The sequence below is a fragment of the Notothenia coriiceps genome, unplaced genomic scaffold (assembly GCF_000735185.1).
Source record: "Notothenia coriiceps isolate Sejong01 unplaced genomic scaffold, NC01 NC01_scaffold00000493, whole genome shotgun sequence".
NCBI classification, from domain to species: Eukaryota; Metazoa; Chordata; class Actinopteri; order Perciformes; family Nototheniidae; genus Notothenia; species Notothenia coriiceps.
This window is the reverse complement of record NW_011333194.1, coordinates 247,259-266,135: the sequence shown is the minus strand read 5'-3', so window position 1 is coordinate 266,135 and position 18,877 is coordinate 247,259. Positions and strand designations below refer to the sequence as shown.

The window sequence follows — 18,877 nt, the reverse complement described above, 5'->3', positions numbered from 1 at the left end:
GACTAATTTACATTCACATAAAATGCTTGTCAAGATCTGAAAAGTGATGGATGTGGCCTAAATCTGATTTATTTTTAAATAGCCAGAAGGACCACTGTTTCCAAAAAGAAGTCAATGATAAATTGACCCATCTTCTAAATCACTACCAAGTCTTCTTTAATCCAGGATGAAGTTCCTTTTGTAAATGATTGTCCCATTGATGCAGATTATTTTCGGCCTGTGGTGGTCGTTGGAATTTCGGCCTCAAACTGAATAGAAATTGAGGTTGATCGGTTCGTTCAAGTTTTTCAGTGTTATTTGGTGAAGTCATTTGAGTATTTCTGTGCAATAAGCGTTAGGGCAGTTTATGCTTTAGGGCGGTTTGACCATGTGATTGTCCAGTTAGGTGTTTTCTTTCACTGTGAATTTTCAGTTCATGGAAGTTTATTTACAGTTTATTTGCCTAAAATGTATTTTTCGGCATTGGTAGTACATTGCTCCCCTCTCTTGAATCACCTCTGGCGACCAATAAATGGCAACATCCAGAAACCAAAGAGCAAAATGTGAGTTTCAAAACTGTTGTCCATGCAACAATTGGTATGTCAAATAAAAATACATTCACTCCTTATACCGTCTTTAATGTAGTTACATCAGAAGTTGCCAAGCAATGTAAACATTTATTTTTTAAAGCCATATCAAGCACTTTTAAAGACTATCCTCTTAACTTGTCTAAAGAGGAAGCATGAATCTGCTCAGAGCATTTTCTTTCCAAAAATGAACCTTTTACTGAACCTTTTTTACCAATCTCATTATGACAGTGTGTTTCTTATTAACGTGTTTATTATAGCCACCTATCCTCCCTCTGTTGTGACTCATTCACCAGTGTGATGCTGCTCAGACAGAGGCTAATGTTAGAGCACTTCACTGTGTAGGCAATGGACAGTCCTACTGATGCAGCATAGACCCGTTTACGTAGCCAGATCTCCTCCTCCTCCTCCTCCTCCTCTTCTTTTGCATTATTAAGACAGTGGTGAAGACATTGAATCATGAGCTGTGTCCAAATAAGGACAGATGTATGCAAATTAAGTAAAAAGGTTTGCTTGAATCCATCATAATATGTTTTGTTATCTGCATAGTGCAGACAGGGACTACAGAAGAAGCAGCATACATCGGCACATTAACATTTTTAATGTGTCATTCAAACAACAGATAAGATGTGCTTTTAGAAACAAGGGAAAGGATCACCTTCCCTTGGTGTGAAAGTCATATTACTCATAGATGGGGGATTAACTCTAATGGTGTAATATTCTATAGGCCAAGATTATTTAAAGAATTTAATATACATTTTGTGAAACAAGCATATTGGCTTTGTGCCAAGAGTCACTGTAGATGAGAAGATTGATTGAATTCTCATTTATGTATGCTAAATACAGCTTAGCAAGCATTAAGACTGAAAACAGGGGAAAACAGCTGACTTGCTCTGGTATAAAGGTATTGACATCTGCCTGACAGCAACTCTTAAAATAATTTAAGAGAAATGGGATTATTTCTGGTAAAATGACATAATATAAGGGATTCCTAATGGTGGACACTACAGTTGAAAAGGGTTAAAACTACAAAATATGATATTTCATCTTTTGTATGTTACGTATAAATAGGCAAATCATGCAAAAGTTAATGCTAACCTTAAACCTAACTAGTAGATGTAGGAGAAATGTACAGATCTGTATTTGAGATGTTTTCTTTCCACTTTTCTGAAAGAAGAACATTCAGATACATTTTGAGAGTTGAGCATTAGCTATGTTTTGTTTGTAGTGTCTAGCCTTAATTAGTACGATTTGGACTCACACAGTTGTCCTTTCAGAAGCTTTCAAGGTTTCTGGAAACAACAAAAAAGCACATCAGAGGATTTTTAGTTTTTTGTTAGATCATTAGAGCATTTGAAATATTGTAATGTCCTAGTAAGTAAATGTCAATTAGGCAATGCTTTACACAAATGTTGCTGTAGTCACTGTAGTAAAACAAACGTGCTGGACCATAACCAAACAGACCATAACAACCTTAAACCCATCATAACTCTGAGAACTCATTTAAACCGACAAGTCATGAATGAGGCATGAGCAACAGAGACAAGGTTGTCTAAGTGTTTGGCCAGAGGGAGAGCGCTCTTCATGATAGTTTAGTTCACACTCTGACCACAGAAATAAATGTGTACAGAGGACACACCCATTACATTCTTTTCGAAACCATTTGTATTTTATTCACCGGGATCAGTCAGTGATGTCGCAAGGGAAGCAAAAACAGTGCAAAGCCTAACTGTGAAAAACATATTCCCTATCTCGATATTTGGACAACCAGACATCTTGGATTTTTGTTTGTCGCTTGAATACCTGAATGGATCCTTTCAGTATGTGAGCCCTTGAAAAAGAACGAGACTTACCCAAAAGCATGTCATTTTATCACGGCGCTCAGATAAAAATATCTTCCTGCTACTGCAGCCAGAGTCCTGTCAGTTCGTATGATCCGCCCCGAGTTGATAAACACTCATCCTCAGATTTGTCATGGCGTCCTCATTGGAAAGCATGATAAAAACGTCTTTTAAAATAATTGTATCTAACTAAACCAACATTCCCCTTGCAGGCAATGACGTTTACTAACTGATACTTTCGCTGACATGAACACATGGTTTGACCCTTAGTTTAATAAGAGCGTATAGGGTGTATTGCTGTAGGGCATCCTAACACTCATGGGTCAACGTGCAGCATAAATGCAATAGCTTTATTTGTACCGATACCAAGGAAATGGTCACAACTAGAACAGAGAATTTAAAATATCAGTTAGCTGAAGACATGTAAGAAAGCTTACAGAAAAAACTGATTGCATTGTTCTCTCATATCTGCTTAACCTTGAGTTAATGTAATGTAAAAGGGCCGAATATTATGAAAAAGGGTCTGGGGGCAATCTGCTGGAGCTGTGTGCGGTTAGTCTTTCATCCTGTGCCTCAGCATGTGCGTACATGTCAGCGCCATAACGCGGTGATGACTACTGACAAGCTACAGTGATGCTGCAGCGCTGTGTTGCAGTCTTACACAACGTCCTTCAGGCAGGCGGCCGCTGATAGTTATGCTGCTATTCACTAAACGTTACCTGAGATCATGCAAGGACAAAAAGTTGTTAACTAAAAAGAATAAGAGAAAACCAAAAAAGGCCATTGGGGCAGTGAATAATTTAGAAGGCGCTGTTTTCGTTGGTTTTGATACGTTGTACGAGCTCAGCTGTTGAATGCAAAAAAGCAAAATCCTTTCAAGTGCTTCAGTGAATTTGAATTTAGATGAAAAAGAAACAATTAAAATCTCATTAGTTTAATATTCATATTTAATAATATTTTATGTCCATAGTGACACATTTATGTCGTGTTATCCTACCAGAATGAATACCACATGATTAGAGTTAATGAATTGTGAAAAGGTTGAGAGTTTTGTTCTATAATTCATTGTAATCCATTAAAATCAATGAATTTCATGGATTAGATGAAGAATGTTGCTGTTTTGAATAGTTAATTGAAACTACTCTGCATACAGAGTCATAGGATTTTCCACTTCTCCTTTTCTTGATGTATTTTTCATGTCCCAGTGTCTTCTGCAGCATTGCAGCAATACCACATTTTGAAATAGAGTGTGTTGTATTCCTCTGTCTCCTGTGATTGTGGTCCTTGGATGAGGTTTTTTTCAGTATATGCAAAGCATGTGTAGGTGGAGTGTTAGCAGAGCTCTTATTTCCCTACGTGCAGTGAAATATTAAAGTGTATTCTTCCATACAAGACTCCAGTAGCCACAGGCCGTGTCTGTGTATCTCTGCTGTACATTTCGTATTCTTTTAGCATGTGGGCTGAATCCAGTCCTATTTCTCAGATTAGGGCTAATCCAACAGATTTGCCCCGCTCTTTGCGTATAATGAGTATCTGCTGGGGGTAACCCGCTGGAAAATGTGCGCTTCTACAAAGCTGTAATCTGTAGAGAAGAGGGAATTCCTGCCAACATGTAGCTGCACTGCCTGAGGAGAAACACCTTCTCAAGCTTCAGTCCCTTTATGCCCTCTGCTTTCTCCGCGGTTGGTCAACTGGGATGAATTGCACAACAATGCAGGCCGTAATGCGGATTCAAATGTGAACGCTTGAATGTCATAACACAGAGATCATTTAAACCCCGGTGCACTTTGCTTTAAGTCAGATTTTCATCTTACAGCAAACATTTACTGTGATTTTATGGGGAAATTATACAAGCGCGTCTAAACAAGCCTTTCAGTAGAATTAAGTGCAGCTTATTAAGTTCAAACTAAATGAGATGCTGTGAAGAAGCTCTACTCAAAAGCTCATGTGCAATTTTATGAAAATGCATAAAGTAATAATTATCTAGTTTTTATTAGCCATGTTAATGAGTTTGGTTATCTCTTAGTCTTTCCTCATGCTTCAACTGCTTTCAATATTGTGTTATTCGCTTCAGTGTTAGCTGTATTTTGTGATAAGCGCTAACTGCCAAAGCTGAAATGGTAAAATTGGTAAACACAGCTCAAATGTATGTGTTTACCTACCACAATGAATGCAACTGAATATCCATTCCACAGTTAATTTCACTCTAGAGTTATGCTTTAGATTGCATTGTAATGAATTATACTATTTGTTTTGACTTAAACATGGAAATGAGAAAAGGACGTTAAGGTTTGTCCTACATCATAACTTACATATTCTCTCCCCGAGTAAAATCTCCAAATGTAATGGAACAAATCTTTTGATATACCGCTTTCTTAAAGGTCAAACACTCTAATGGATTCATGTGGAAGTTATTGGAGGATTTTTCTGGATTGGCACAGGACAGAAATGCTTAGAATTTGACATTAAGTGAATAAAAACATAAACTATACTGACAATAATTATAAATTATTTAGGTTTTTCTGTATTACAAGCAATACAAAATTAAAGTTGAATGGGTTTGCCTTTCACAATCTCAGCATGCAGATCAAGACTAATCTACAGAATATATTTAGTTTCCAATGAATAAAATAACAAAAGTGTTTTATTTCATGTGTTTATCCAACCTTTTGTATTGCCAAATGCATGCTGGGAGATGTAGACCCCCTCCGTTCCTCTCGTGAAGCAGAAACAGAATTTTTTTAAGTGAATCTAAATTCTGATGGAAACCTCAGTTGACAGTGATAACGTTTGGCAACACCTGCGCCCCACTGTGTGGTCGTACACAAATAGGGTCCTGAGATATTCCCACAACATCCCTGCACTTCCTGTCCAGCCGACACACTTAATAGTTGCTGGCAGAAAGCATATGAGGCGTGTTACCTGGAATAACAGGAGAGGTATTGCTGTGTGTTCTGACCCAGCAAATCATCACTCAGACAACGGGCAAAGCTTCTACGAGCAAACACAGAATCCGCTGAGTGTCTCTCAGTAAGCACATTTCCTAGATTTGTCGGCATCCTCGGACCAGCCTAGTAATGCTGTCTCATTTTAAAATCTTATTTAAAACATAAGTGGAAAGAGATTTTGATTACTTTTTGGTTCCTTTTGACTCAACATTTTCCCTACACCTATTAATACCCTATGGCGATATTGTTGGTTTTTGCAGGAATAAGCAGAAAGTAGTAGTGAACTGGCTTAGGGTAGAGACAATCTTTGTGTCGTGAAGGAAAAATGGATCACCTTGATTTATAGTCCTTAGTTATTTATACAGTTGTAAATCCTGCGGAGGTTACATAACACATGAGACATCAGGGGTTAATGGTTTACATGAAACCTGATGTAAGACGCAATGTGACAGGACATAAATTAAACAGTGCGGTATGAATTTGACATTGTAATTTGAATGAATTTGTGTATGTACATATGTATATATATATAAATATATAGAGACCATTCTCCTAACTTGCCTGTACATATTATATGAATGATTAAATAAATTATTCAAGATTATAAGTACATTTATATTGCATGTTAACATGTTAAGATGTAAAAGAAAAAGGGAGAAGGGGTCGGATTAAATAAGTGTAAACTTCTTCCGACCCCTTTTCGGACGTGTAATTAGCTAAAGCTTTGTTGTTTATTGATATCAGACAATGATACTACAGATTATTCGATTATTAATTAAATGTTTCGTTTTGTTATTGCATTCATTTGTATAGTACTGTATCATGTCTGTATCACCTTTTGTTTCATTTGTATTTTCTTTAGTTTTACACGCTCGAAAAAAATAAATAAACTAAACTAATACATTTATAGTATGAAACAATATTTCACAAATAAAATAAACATATTACATGCCAGTCTAGTCGGAAGAAGACCAACACGGTTTTGAATGCTTTCACCTTTCGCACAGTCCTCTTGAGCTTTATTTGATTTTTCCTGATTCTTGCCCAGTTTCAGCCATGACCAAAAGATACAACATCAAATATACTGTAAACTTCCCTAACATACTACTCACTGCTCAAATTTGAGGCAGAAAATAGCCAATGTTCTCACTAATGGTCTAGTTTGCTTATGTAGGTCAAATAGAGGCATCAGTACTAAAATGAGACAGTCTGTGTATTAGCTTTACAAAGAGACTTAAACCTGTGCTGCAGTGTGTTGTCTCTACTTCATTCTGGTATGGAAGGGCTAATTTACATCTACATTTGCTAGATTGTAGGTTTGTTAGCTTTTTCCTCTAAAACTCTTCACCTCTCTGAGGTTCAAATTAAATCAGTGTCTTCAATCATCATGAGTGTTTGTTTGTCGAATACTTTGAACCAGACTGAAATATCTCAACTACTTCTTGATTGGTTGCCATGCAATTTTGACCAAACATGAATGCTTCCTGAATTATTCTAAAGACTTTGTTGATCCCTGACTTTTTCCTTTATCTCCATGATTGACATGTTTGGCTTTAGGCAAAACACTGAACAACTATTGTCTAATGTGCCATTAAAACTCATGTCCCCCTCACGATTAGTACTAATTACTTCGGCTACCCTCTGACTTTATATCTTGTGTGCCATCAGAAGGTCACATCTTCAATTTGTCTTATACTTTGGTTTTATTTTTTTTGGTGCTAAAGAGCCACCTTTAACATGCTAACATGCCTAACTAAGATCAGGCTCATCATACACCTGCTTCACGTACAATCGTTAGCACTGTATTTGTGATTTAGTCATGTTAGCATGCTAGTTTTAGCATTTTGCTCAAAGCCCCAATGTCCAGCGTCCTCACAAAGCTGCTCGTATGGCTGTGCGTCTTAGTCTTTTCAGTGATTCATGCTTTTCTATGTTGAAATGCAAAAGTCATTCAAATGTTTTTGAGCTCAAGGGCATTCAAGAGGCTTTACATAACACATCTAAAGTGTATATGGATTTTTTCTGTACAGCTTTGAATGGATTTGAATGGTGTTCATGCTTAAAGGCAGAGCTCCTTCTATAGTTATATAGTATATAGTATATATATAGTCAGTGTTTCGTGTTTCTAGCTAATCTTTTTTAGGTTGGTAATTCTGGCACAGCAGATGCATGTTGTGTTTTGTCCTGTGCCTCCTTGTGACCCTGGGACAGGAGGACAGGTATTCCCATGTGGCTGAGACCAACACGTCCTCAGTAAGTCCTGCTGCTCTTGCCCCCTTAAGTATTGCTGCTGGCACTGCTCTCAGACAGCAGCGGAAAAACAACTTCCCACCAGGCAGCAGCACACGAAGAAACTGGTTATTTGTAATTGTCACAAAAAACGTCCTTGTCCTTACCTTGTCCACACCCCAAGGCTCTCACCAGTGACTCAAGAAAACCCACCTCCCCATGTCAGTGTGTGTCCTCCTTTATTATTTTCTTATAATCACCTTCTTACATGCAAGTTCAAGGACAGCAGCTCCCCTCTATTCCCTCTCAGCAATGGAGCTTTACGAATGTCCTTTGTAGGCTTGGCTCTGCTGTGCACATACACCACAGGTTCACCCCTACATCAGTGAGTTTTATGATAGATTTAAAAGAAGATTCTGCAGCTGTCTGCAGGAGAGACCCTCAAAGCTGCAAAGCCCCAAGTTAAGGGCATACATAAGACAGGAGCTGCTGTATATACTAAGTTTGAGTAGCTGGCAAGAGATGAAGAAGAACAAATAGATGAGGGAGAACAGTTGAAACAGCAGTGATGTGTTGTTAGATCATTGAAGAAATCAGATGGAAGTGTATGGAAAATAAAGAGAGGTAGATTTTTCAAGTTGGATATTAATCATGCATATAAGGCGCGTTAGTATTCTGAACAGAAATACTCAGAGCCCTCAGTGGGAAAGCATAGCTGCTCTTCCCCTCTGTAATAAAATAAATGATGCGTATCTTCATTGCTGACCATGACCAGGGGAATGTACTGATGTTGACTAGTGTTTACTGCTTCATGAGCCCAAATATATGATTTCATTCATCCTCTAGCAGAACAGGCTGTCAACTTGTTTAACCTTGAGCTATACTTCCAATCTAGATAATAGATTGGATACATATTAGATGACCGAAGGAGTGTTTTCGCCCGCTATTCTTTCGGGATAACACAAGCATAATATTGCAGAAGAAATGTGTGAATCTATCATTTGAGGAGGATTCGTGTTGTTAAATAATGTTACCCACTGAGAGAGCTATACCTTGAAGCCTGCTGAATCAGAAACTGAATGTAAGATCATCCACTTTTTCTGTCTAGAAGGAGTAGGCCTATTTAACTGTTTATGAAAGGGCTATTGAGTCCTTAAAAAGAAGCTTAAAAAACTGTCTGTCAGGGAAAAAAACACTGGTGCAGGCATGGCCTCCATAACAGCATCATCTTTCACACCAAGCAGGTGCAGGTTTTATTTCTGTGGATGCCTCTGCTTGTTTAGTAGTTACACCAGCAGGTCTGATCTGTGTGCTGAGTAGAGTCGAAGGCTGTTAGAATGGAGGGATGGAGTAAAAGTAAAGTAAAAGAATGAAAGATGACTGAACAAAGCTATAAACCACCTAAACCCAAACTGGAGAAATCACAGCTGTTCATTAGTGATTGTGTTAGCTCATGGGCGATGGGTAGTAGTAACTTAACAAATGAAAATCTTTGGAATTATTATTTCAAGTAATGATAAACCCATAAATACCAAATACTTCAATTTAGCAAATGTCCAATAAAAGATGTATCAGCTCACTATCAGAATGTGAATTGACTCAATATATGGATGATAAAGCCTTATGTGATTTAATCATTTCTTTACTAACAACAATTAAAACGATCTGTAGGTGTGGAGTTAAGTGATTTAACCAGCCCTCTGAAGTCTGCTCCTCATCCTCACCTTGTAAAATAACACACCTGAATATCAGGGCAAACTGTAAATGGTCAACTTGCATTGTGGGTAATGAGGGCTCACGGTTTGCCTACAATTAGAATAAAAAGGAAGATTAGTCTGGTTCTGCTTCATCAATTTGAACACAATTTGACCGTGAATCTTACATTGAGTGAAATTCAAAATCAGTCATCTTTTAAGCATAACATTTATCAGAAATTCATTCAGTATGTTACAGCATGGTTTCCAACCTATATATCCTCAAAACTTACATTTAAAAAAAATGAGCATTAAACATTAAACTGTGTTCTAATGAGGAGAAACAAGGACCATCCGAGCGGCTGTACTGCTTTGACCAACATTTGCTTCAGTTATTACTAGCATTAAGGCAAGGGTCATATCCTGCCTGCTGTTAATAAAAGCATTTATTATGTACAAATAAAATAAAATAGTTACCGCCTTGTAAGACGAAGTTTCTAGTTCGTTAATGGTGGTTTCACAGAGCTAATTTCCATGGGCCCGCAGATGGCAGCAGATAGGGCTTGTTATAAATCTTTTATACTGCAGCACAGCCCAGCGCCTGCACATTTGCATGCTCATGTTTCAGGGTATTTGTCCATTAAGAGCTGTGGCCAATGCCCCCATTATTTCTAGTTGATTACCCAAGCAGTTGCATTTAGACCAAGGAGAAGTGAAGGGCAGTGGGCATCAGAGCATGGCCATGGGGAGCAGACTTCCCACATTGCACAAATGTATTCAGATCGCTGCTGCTTCATTCTGAAGATTAATGCCATTATGGATACTCCCACATCTCCACCTTGCATTCAAGTTTTGCCCCCTATCATCAGTGGACTGGATTTAACTTTCAATATGTTGTGACATTTTGACCTTAGCTTTGTTTGAGAGGTCAGTTTGTGCTGTTGGTCTCCCCCTCCTGACTGAAGGCATAGCTGATCATAAATGACGGTTTGGACTGTGTCCCTGACCTTAACCTACTCTTTGTCCCCGTTCCCAGTCTGCTCCCAGTTCTCCCGCGGAGTCTACGCCATCCTGGGCTTCTACGACAGGAAGTCCATGAACACGTTGACCTCCTTCTGCGGGGCGCTGCACACCTCCTTTATTACTCCCAGCTTCCCCATCGACGCAGACGTGCAGTTTGTCATCCAGATGAGACCCGGTTTGCGAGGGGCTGTTCTCAGTCTGCTGAACCATTACAAGTGGGAGAAGTTTGTCTACCTTTACGACACTGACAGAGGTAAGAGCTGGGAACATAAAACACACAAACACAGCTATGAAAACACCTCAAGCTTCCATTTTGAGACATATGAGTAGCGCAGAACATCTTACAGCTAGAGAATATGGAAAAAGTCATTGGCACGCCGAGCCATGCTCATGCAGAGGTGTTATTATACAGTGAATATGATCAGTCTTTAATATGTAAATCCTCTTCCCCAATCCTCATTCTAAGTGGTCTGATATAGTTTAATGTATGCCGGTAATGATCCTAAATTGCTTCACTATGTGGCTGAATGCTGCTCTCAGAGGGAGTCAATCGCTTCCGAGGAGTGAGTCATTCACAGGTGCTGCTGATCCGCCACCGGGTACGGCTGCAGCCGCCTCTAATCCTTCGCCACTCTCTGATTATCATTTAACTCTAATTGGATTATATAAAGAAAGAACACAACATACTGCAACTTCTGCATGTGTTTCGTGGCCTCGAGCTCCCCTCATCTAGGCCAACTATTTACAGACATGGGTCTTTGTCGTCCTCTGAGGGTCAGCATCTGGGAGGCCGAGTTAAGAAAGAGCACAACAGCTTACTGTGTGGACCAGTGGACGGTTTTTAGCAGCAAAAAATGGGAATGATGTTATTCCATGTGTGCGATGTTACTGTGTATTTAAAGTCTCCCGGTAAATGTCCTGATTTTCCGGCTGCAGTCTCTGCTGGTAAATGTGCCAAACTGTTCAGAAGTGTGCATTCAAAGTATTTTTAAACTGACATAGAGCATTTCTAGGACAAGTGCACTCCTTCTTAACTCCCCCCCACCTCACGTTATACATCTCCTGTTCAGGTGGTTATCTTATCTACGCTAATGCACAAAAAACTGATTCACACAGAGCTGATTTGCGTATTTTTTGACTCAAATGTAATGATGATTATTGTATGTATTTGGCAATTAACAAAACACATAAAATTGCAATGTAATCATAACATTATTTTAACAATCAAAGATGGAAAAACTGCTTATTTCTATTGGGATTCTATTGCACAAAACAAGACAAAAGCAACAAGAAAGCAAGTGCAGACAAAACAGTCAACATATAAATATAAATATAAATAGCAGGGTAGCTACATCAATATGCTTTTCTCATCCTAATCAAAGAAAAATAAAAGTTTAAGATATAAAATGAATACGCTACATGGTCCTTTATAACAATTTATTTAATACCACTTCAAAAGTGCTCTGGGCAGTGGCGACGCCAGGGTATTTTTGTTGGGTAATCTATGGTAGGGCTAACCCATACAGTGGTGGGGCTCAAGTCAGTATTTGCAATGTAATTACATACACGCTCCCCTTGACAGTGAAACGCCACGCGTGAGGTTTAGATTATTTCCCTGTCTCAATCAAAATGGAACTGTATGAAATAAAAAGGCACATTTGTCTTGTAGTAAATAAAAAGGGCGACCTGGAGCCAATCCTGCAATTTCCCCACAGGTGAAAGAGTTGAAAACCCAACCCCTGCAGGGGGGTCTGGGGGGATTCTCACCCAGGAGATTTTTTGAAATACTAACATCAAATACACATTCTGGTGCTCTCTTGAGAAGAAAATAAATAAATATATATTACTACACGACGTATTTAAAAAAATGAATGTCATTTTAGTTTTTTGTTACTTTGTTCTGAAAGCTGAACCTGCTGCTCCTCACAGAGAGGAGAGGGAAGAGGCTGTGTGAATNACTTACAATTTAGTGAGAAACATGGGCTTGTGCTTCACTGAGGATCTTTGTCATTCTGACCAGGAGGCAACTGCAGTTATTACACTTCGCGTTTTGAAATATGTGTAACTCTGTTAACATAAAACCCACACTGCTCAAACTTCGTTACTTTTCCCAAAATTGGTATATTTATCTATTTTTTTTTCATTAACATAAAATAAATCTCACGTACCCCCTGCAGTACTCCAACGTACCCCCATTTGAGAACCATTGTTGGGTAATCTATGGTAGGGCTAACCCATACAGTGGTGGGGCTCAAGTCAGTATTTGCAATGTAATTACATACACGCTCCCCTTGACAGTGAAACGCCACACGTGAGGTTTAGATTATTTCCCTGTCTCAATCAAAATGGAACTGTATGAAATAAAACGGCACATTTGTGTTGTAGTAAATAAAAAGGGATCACTGTGAACGTGACGTATGATAGTACACGTTGAAGATCCAATGGGGATTCTGAATGGCAGTTCCGACTGATCTTAATCAGTAATGTATGACGCAGACCCAGCGTTTCGTTGCTCTGATTGGCTGTAGGTCTATTCAAATTGCATTCAGAGGCATTTTGATCTGACCGCAGCCGCGCTGATATTATAACGCCAGAGAATTTCCACACCTTTAGTGTATAAAACTCCCCCACTACTTAGACTATTCCTTGCACCCCTCTTCTAGCATAACCCAGAATGGTCTCAACCATATTGCATCAGTAACGTGCACTTGTTGTTACAGCAGGATCAGTTTGTGTGTTGTGGACACGACCCGTATATTTTTGCAATCAGTGTTCTCAACATTTAGCATTTTGCTTATTATTTAATTTAATTTGCTTACTTTAACATCACTTTTCATTGCGGGGCTAAGGTGGGGCTAAGCCATTTCTTGGTATGGCTGTAGCCTACCCCAGCCATACCCTGGCGCTGCCACTGGCTCTGGGAAATTATCTGTTTCAGATTTGTGGGCAGATTATCCCACTGTACTGCTGTATTAAAGGGAATTGTGCTTTTGCCCATTAGGCTGTTGAATCATAAAGTTATAAAGTCTGTCAAGCTTTAATTTTCTTTTAATAGTTAATTGGCTGTCCAAAGTGTCTCTATGTTTTGGTGGCAGATTTTAGTAGCTGATAATTAGTTGGCTGTTGTGGTTGGGACAAAAATAATTTTGCAGTTTATTGCTTCTCTTGGGAACAATCAACCTCAAAAGGTCTTCCTGATGCGGCCCTTAGCGCTCACAACTTTTTGGCCCCTCTCACCTGCTGCGTCTCATCTGACAGGCCACCATCTGTAATCCTCAGCCCATTCCCACAGTGTAAACACCGTGGTTCAGGATGCATTCCCTCATGCTGCACAGCTTGTGTTTGTAGAGGAGCTATAGTTATTAGTTAGCCATCCCATTTTGTCTGCCAGTCCCAGCCCGCTCCTTACTGTCAGGGCTATGGAGCAATATAGCCAACAACCAAATGTCAGTTTAATCTTCATTATAGGAAGAGGGCTTTATTTAGGGTCAGAGAGGGACTTGCAGGGGGCTCTTGAGAATGATTGGTGATAGTTTGTGGGACAATATGACAGTAATAGGCTGTGTCAAGGCGTTTTACAATGACACATGTAATGGCTGTCCCTTAACAAGAAGCTTGACACGTCTGAACAGAGCTTTTTATCAGAACAAAAGCAAAGGCATCTTAAAGTCAGCTGGAAATTGGAAAAATTATTAAAATGAAACAGTCGATCCCCCGCTGTATATAAGACTCTGTCTTCCCTTAATCACACACCATAAGACGGATTCTTTATCGTTGCCTGAAGGCATAACTTTCATCAAACGGTATCTGTATGATACGATTTTGACTGTAATAGAAAATAAGCCCCGAGATGCCACCTAATGTATCCATGCATAAACCGCACAATATTTTAGTTATTTTCAACCTCTATTTCAAATTGGAAATAGTTTCGCTGTGAAATAGGTTCAGCTTCTCTTTCATGTTGGAGATGCCTTCGTCTGACAGAATTGCTTATACTGACATATTCATAATAGTTTTTTCCCTGCTTCGTACAGAATAGAAAACTGTTACTGTCTAATGCAGCCCAAATTAATCAATTGAGAAACATAAAAACAACCTAAGGTGTAAGAAAAGTACAACAAAGACTTAAAGCCTTCACACACTGGGGTCATTTGATACATGGTTTCCTGCCGCAGTGCAACATCACGTATTTATCCTGATGTGCTGGCTTTGAAATGTCCTCATTAAACTGGCTAATGGCTGCTGGCAGAAAAGACCTCCTGAACCGAGGAACATCTGGGTATAACCAGCTGGCCACGGCAAGTAGGAACACACTAAGTTTTTCACATATAAATAGTTTACTACAAATTGCATATACTGCTTGAATAATGAACAAGAGATGCCACATTAATAAGTACTTCTGGGAAGACATTTTTTGTGGCAAACCAAAAATGAGTATCGCTCTGGTTTCCTCTACAAAATGTCAAGGGTATTTTTCTACTGGACTTCGGATATTGCGGAAAATAAGATCTGGGGCAAACAAAAGTTTATGACACTTTCACATTCTGTTCAGCAAGACTATCTTTACAAATAAACATTTATTGGTCTGAACATAATCGCCAGAAGTAAAAGCTAACATTAGGCTTCAAACAAGCTACGCCACGGTAACTCTACTTGACTCCTTTAGCTACTTGTTTGCCTTTCTTCAGACATCTAAAAGCTTCAAAACTCTCAGGAAGGGTATTTACTTAGCAAAACATGCTGTGTATAGAAATGTGTTTGGGTAATTCTTATTCTGTAGCTGCTTTCAATCCAATAATAACCACAGAAGCCGAGTGTTAAGACCAAAATCTACGTGCCTTGAGCACCATTTTTTTAAATTACCTCTACATCCTGGCGTGAGATAACAAGGATTGTACTGTTGTCAAGGGCAACAAAATCAGACTGCTGTTGTGAAACATAAAATTAAAAAATCCCTAAAAGATCCCGTCACACGTCTCAACAAATTCAATTCCAAAAACACTTCCTCTAATGTCTTGGGGTGATTTTGAACTTGCGTCTCATTAAAACTAATATTAGGAGAAGTACAGTATGTTCCCCATCTGATACTTTGGGAGTTGTATTGCATTACAGTTTCCATCTCTGTCCTAGTACTCTCCTCTATGACCTCTAAAGTATTTTGACTAATGCAGGAGAGTTAGTGATCAGTTTGCTGATGCAGCAGTCCCAAAGTCTATTGTTTAACATTTGAGAAGCATTGTCTCTTTTTTTTTAAAGCATTATTTATATTTAACTTGTATTTTTTAGTACTCCCATATTTTCCCTACAGTATACAACAATAAAAAAATAGTAGAAATATTGCATTGCACAACAGCAACATATGCTTTAATCAAACGTAAAAGTATTCATGATGCAGAAAAATGGCCCCTGTCACTCAGTGTTTATGATCAGACATTATTTAATTACTATCATTTATGCAGCATTCTAATGTTGTGGATCAGTGAGGGGGAGCAAAGCTATTTTTAACAGTTAAAAGCATGATTGCTGCATGAACTGCTAGGACTGTCTTAGGGAAGATAGCATTTAGATGCGCAGCTCCACTGTCTTGGAATAGTCTGCAATTGAAATGGAAACTGAGCAATCTGGTGCCACTAAATGTTTTTAAAGCTCGGTTGGATGCTACTCAATCGGAAGATGTTGGTACCTGCTCATGTGGATAGTTATTGTAAATTGTAAACCCTGTAATGATGCTGTATGATGTCCTTTTTGTTGTTCTGTTTATGTTTTTATGTTTCATGTGGAACCTACTTGAGCAGGTCTCCCTTGAAAAAGAGATCAATGATCTCAATGGGATACACCTGGATAAATAAAGGTTTGAAATTAAATGAATTTGAAAAAATCTCAGACCATCAAGGACCCTTTTAGTAAGTTTGCATTTAGTTTTTATTGTTTTTTTTAGTACCCAATAGATAACATTATAATGATATTAATACCTTTATACCGCTGCTGGATCCTCTGATAAGGACAGCGATGAAGATAACTGCGTAATCCCTGCTGAAACAAGAAGCTGTGTCACCACCATGGCAGCTTTGAGGAATACTGAACCTCATCCAAGCAGCAATAATGGTGAAGGTATTCCTAGAAGTGGAATTGATGACGCTGATACCAACGATCCAGCTACCAGTGGCAGAAAGAGGCGTAGAGAAAGTCAGGGAGTGGATGGCAGCCCTGGCACCAGCAGTCAAACTACAGGCTGGCTAGCAAGAGATGGCAACCCTGATACAAGTGGCTATGACTACTCGTCATTTAAACCTTGTCTTTACTCTGTCTCAAGAGTCCTCTGATGATGAGGAATTTAACAAGGCCATTATTGCCAGCATGGAGTGTCAAATGTAAGTAGCATACTCACTGCAACTGAGTGAGGGATCATGATAACTTATATGCATGGTGTAATCAAAATGTTGATGTTAACAATTCATATTTAAATTATTTTTAGGTGCTTACATTAGCAGAATGTGGGTTATTGTGAAATATATATAACCATGTTTTTAATCATTTTATTGTCTTTATAGTGCAGCTAAAGAAATACTGCTGGAACTCTCAAGCTAAATTCATTCGAATTGACAGTGCACATTTAATATTAATCAGCTGTCTGGGAGGGAGCCACACAGGGATTTCAAAGACTATCCTATGACCCAACTTCGATCATTTATGTAAAGTTTTCTGATGACATGGGGAGACATTAAGAAGGAATTGATTTAGGAGGGCCGAGGAGGGAGTACTTAGTACTGATGGAGACCATCGCAAGATCTCCAATGTTTGACGGGAAGGAAAACTGCAAAAGCTTGGCTCTTGACAGTACTGGTAATCACTTGCTTTTTTTTTTATTAATAAAGGAACATTTTTGTGCATAGTATTATATGGTGACTTTACATTCAACTTTCAAATTGATTGACAATTTAAGTAAAATAACAATAAAATCCATGATGTTATGTAGCAGGGTTTCGTTACTTATTTATCAATATACATTTTTCTTTTTAATTATTGTTTTGCAGCTCTACGAGAGGACCGGTACTACTTAGCTGGAAGAGCAATTGCAGTAAGTTTGGTGCATGGCGGTCCTCCACCAAACTTCCTATCACCAACCATCTTCTCACTACTTGTTAAGGGTTCAGCCAATCCAGCTCTTGAGGAAATTGCTGATCCAGAACTCCTTAATAAAGTCAGAAAGGTCAGTTGCAAGTTAAAGAGTTTGGGTCCTCTCTATTCTTTTGCTGAATGTTCACTTTCCATGTGTTGTTGGAATTCCATAATTTAACAGACAAGTGTAATCAGCCAATTATATTTTCTATCACATATACGTATAAACAATGTGAAAGAAACTGTGCATAGCTATGAGCTGTTAAGGGATCCTACAGCATCATGCAATCTTGCCGACCTCTGTCTGTTTTTTTTACAAATAAATTATAATAATATCATAATAAGAAGCCTCCATAACAATCCACCGTGATGCTCCTTATGATGCTAGGTATCTGAAAGTACAACAGCTGAGGAGCTTGAGGAGTCGAAGGCACTTCTACTTGACTACCTGGCAAATACAGGATGTCTAAGGCCAGTGCTTTCAGACAGTGACAGTGAGCTGCTGGTTAAGGATATAGTGATGTTTCAGGTTGTCCACAGGGTCCAAGGTCCATTTCAAAGGTATTCAGTGTTGATTATTTAGTCAGGTTATTCAGAATAGGGGTCAGCATTTGAATAATTGACCAACATGGTGTAGGATTACATTCGCTAAAACCTTTAAGGACACACATTTTCAAGTAATAAGTTAATAAGAAACCTTATTTAAATTCTGCAAAACTACTAAAGTGTTTCCCATGCAATGTGCACAGATTCTGTGAAGGCATGAAGACACACTTGGTGTTCTTGATGCAGTCAAAAAACATCCTGACAGCTTTAAGCCGTTGTTCTGCTATGAGGAACATCTTCTCAGTGCTGACCGGATGGACAATCTCTTGATCATTCAACTCTCTTCAGAAGGGAGCATTACATTACATTGCATTTAGCTGACGCTTTTATCCAAAGCGACTTACAATAAGTACATTCGACCAGGAAGATACAACCTTGAAGAAAACGGAATCATATAAGTACATCAGGTTTCATAGAGCCAAACATTTCAAGTGCTACTCAACTGGCTTTAGATAAGCCAGTCCTTTATTAGTATATAAGTGCTCTGTTAGCAATGATGTGTTAGTAATTCTATCGCTCGAAGTGGAGTCAAAAGAGAAGAGTTTTCAGTCTGCGCTGGAAGATGTGCAAGCTATCTGCTGTCCTAATTTCAATGGGGAGCTTATTCCACCATTTTGGAGCCAGGATAGCAAACCCACGTGTTTTTGCTGATGGGAACTTGGGTCCCTCTGGCAGCGAGGGTGCTGATGCAGAGCAAAGTGCACGCGCTGGGGTGTACAGTTTAACCATGTCCTGGATGTAGGAAGGGCCAGATCCATTCGCAGCATGGTATGCAACTACCATTGTTTTGAAGTGGATTCTAGCAATTACTAGAAGCCAGTGAAGTGAGCGGAGGAGCGGAGTGCTGTGGG

The 18,877-nt window shown here is 38.9% G+C and overlaps 1 protein-coding gene across 2 annotated transcripts in view; it reads left to right on the top strand.

Annotated features, from left to right (window-relative positions):
- gria3a (glutamate receptor, ionotropic, AMPA 3a) overlaps positions 1 to 18,877 on the top strand; it is an 88,094-nt gene that overhangs the window by 4,438 nt on the left and 64,779 nt on the right. For both annotated transcript variants that reach the window (XM_010781684.1, XM_010781691.1), the window contains exon 3: positions 10,315 to 10,554. In XM_010781684.1, coding sequence (XP_010779986.1) covers positions 10,315 to 10,554 — 240 coding nt within the window. The remainder of the gene's footprint in view (positions 1 to 10,314; positions 10,555 to 18,877) is intronic.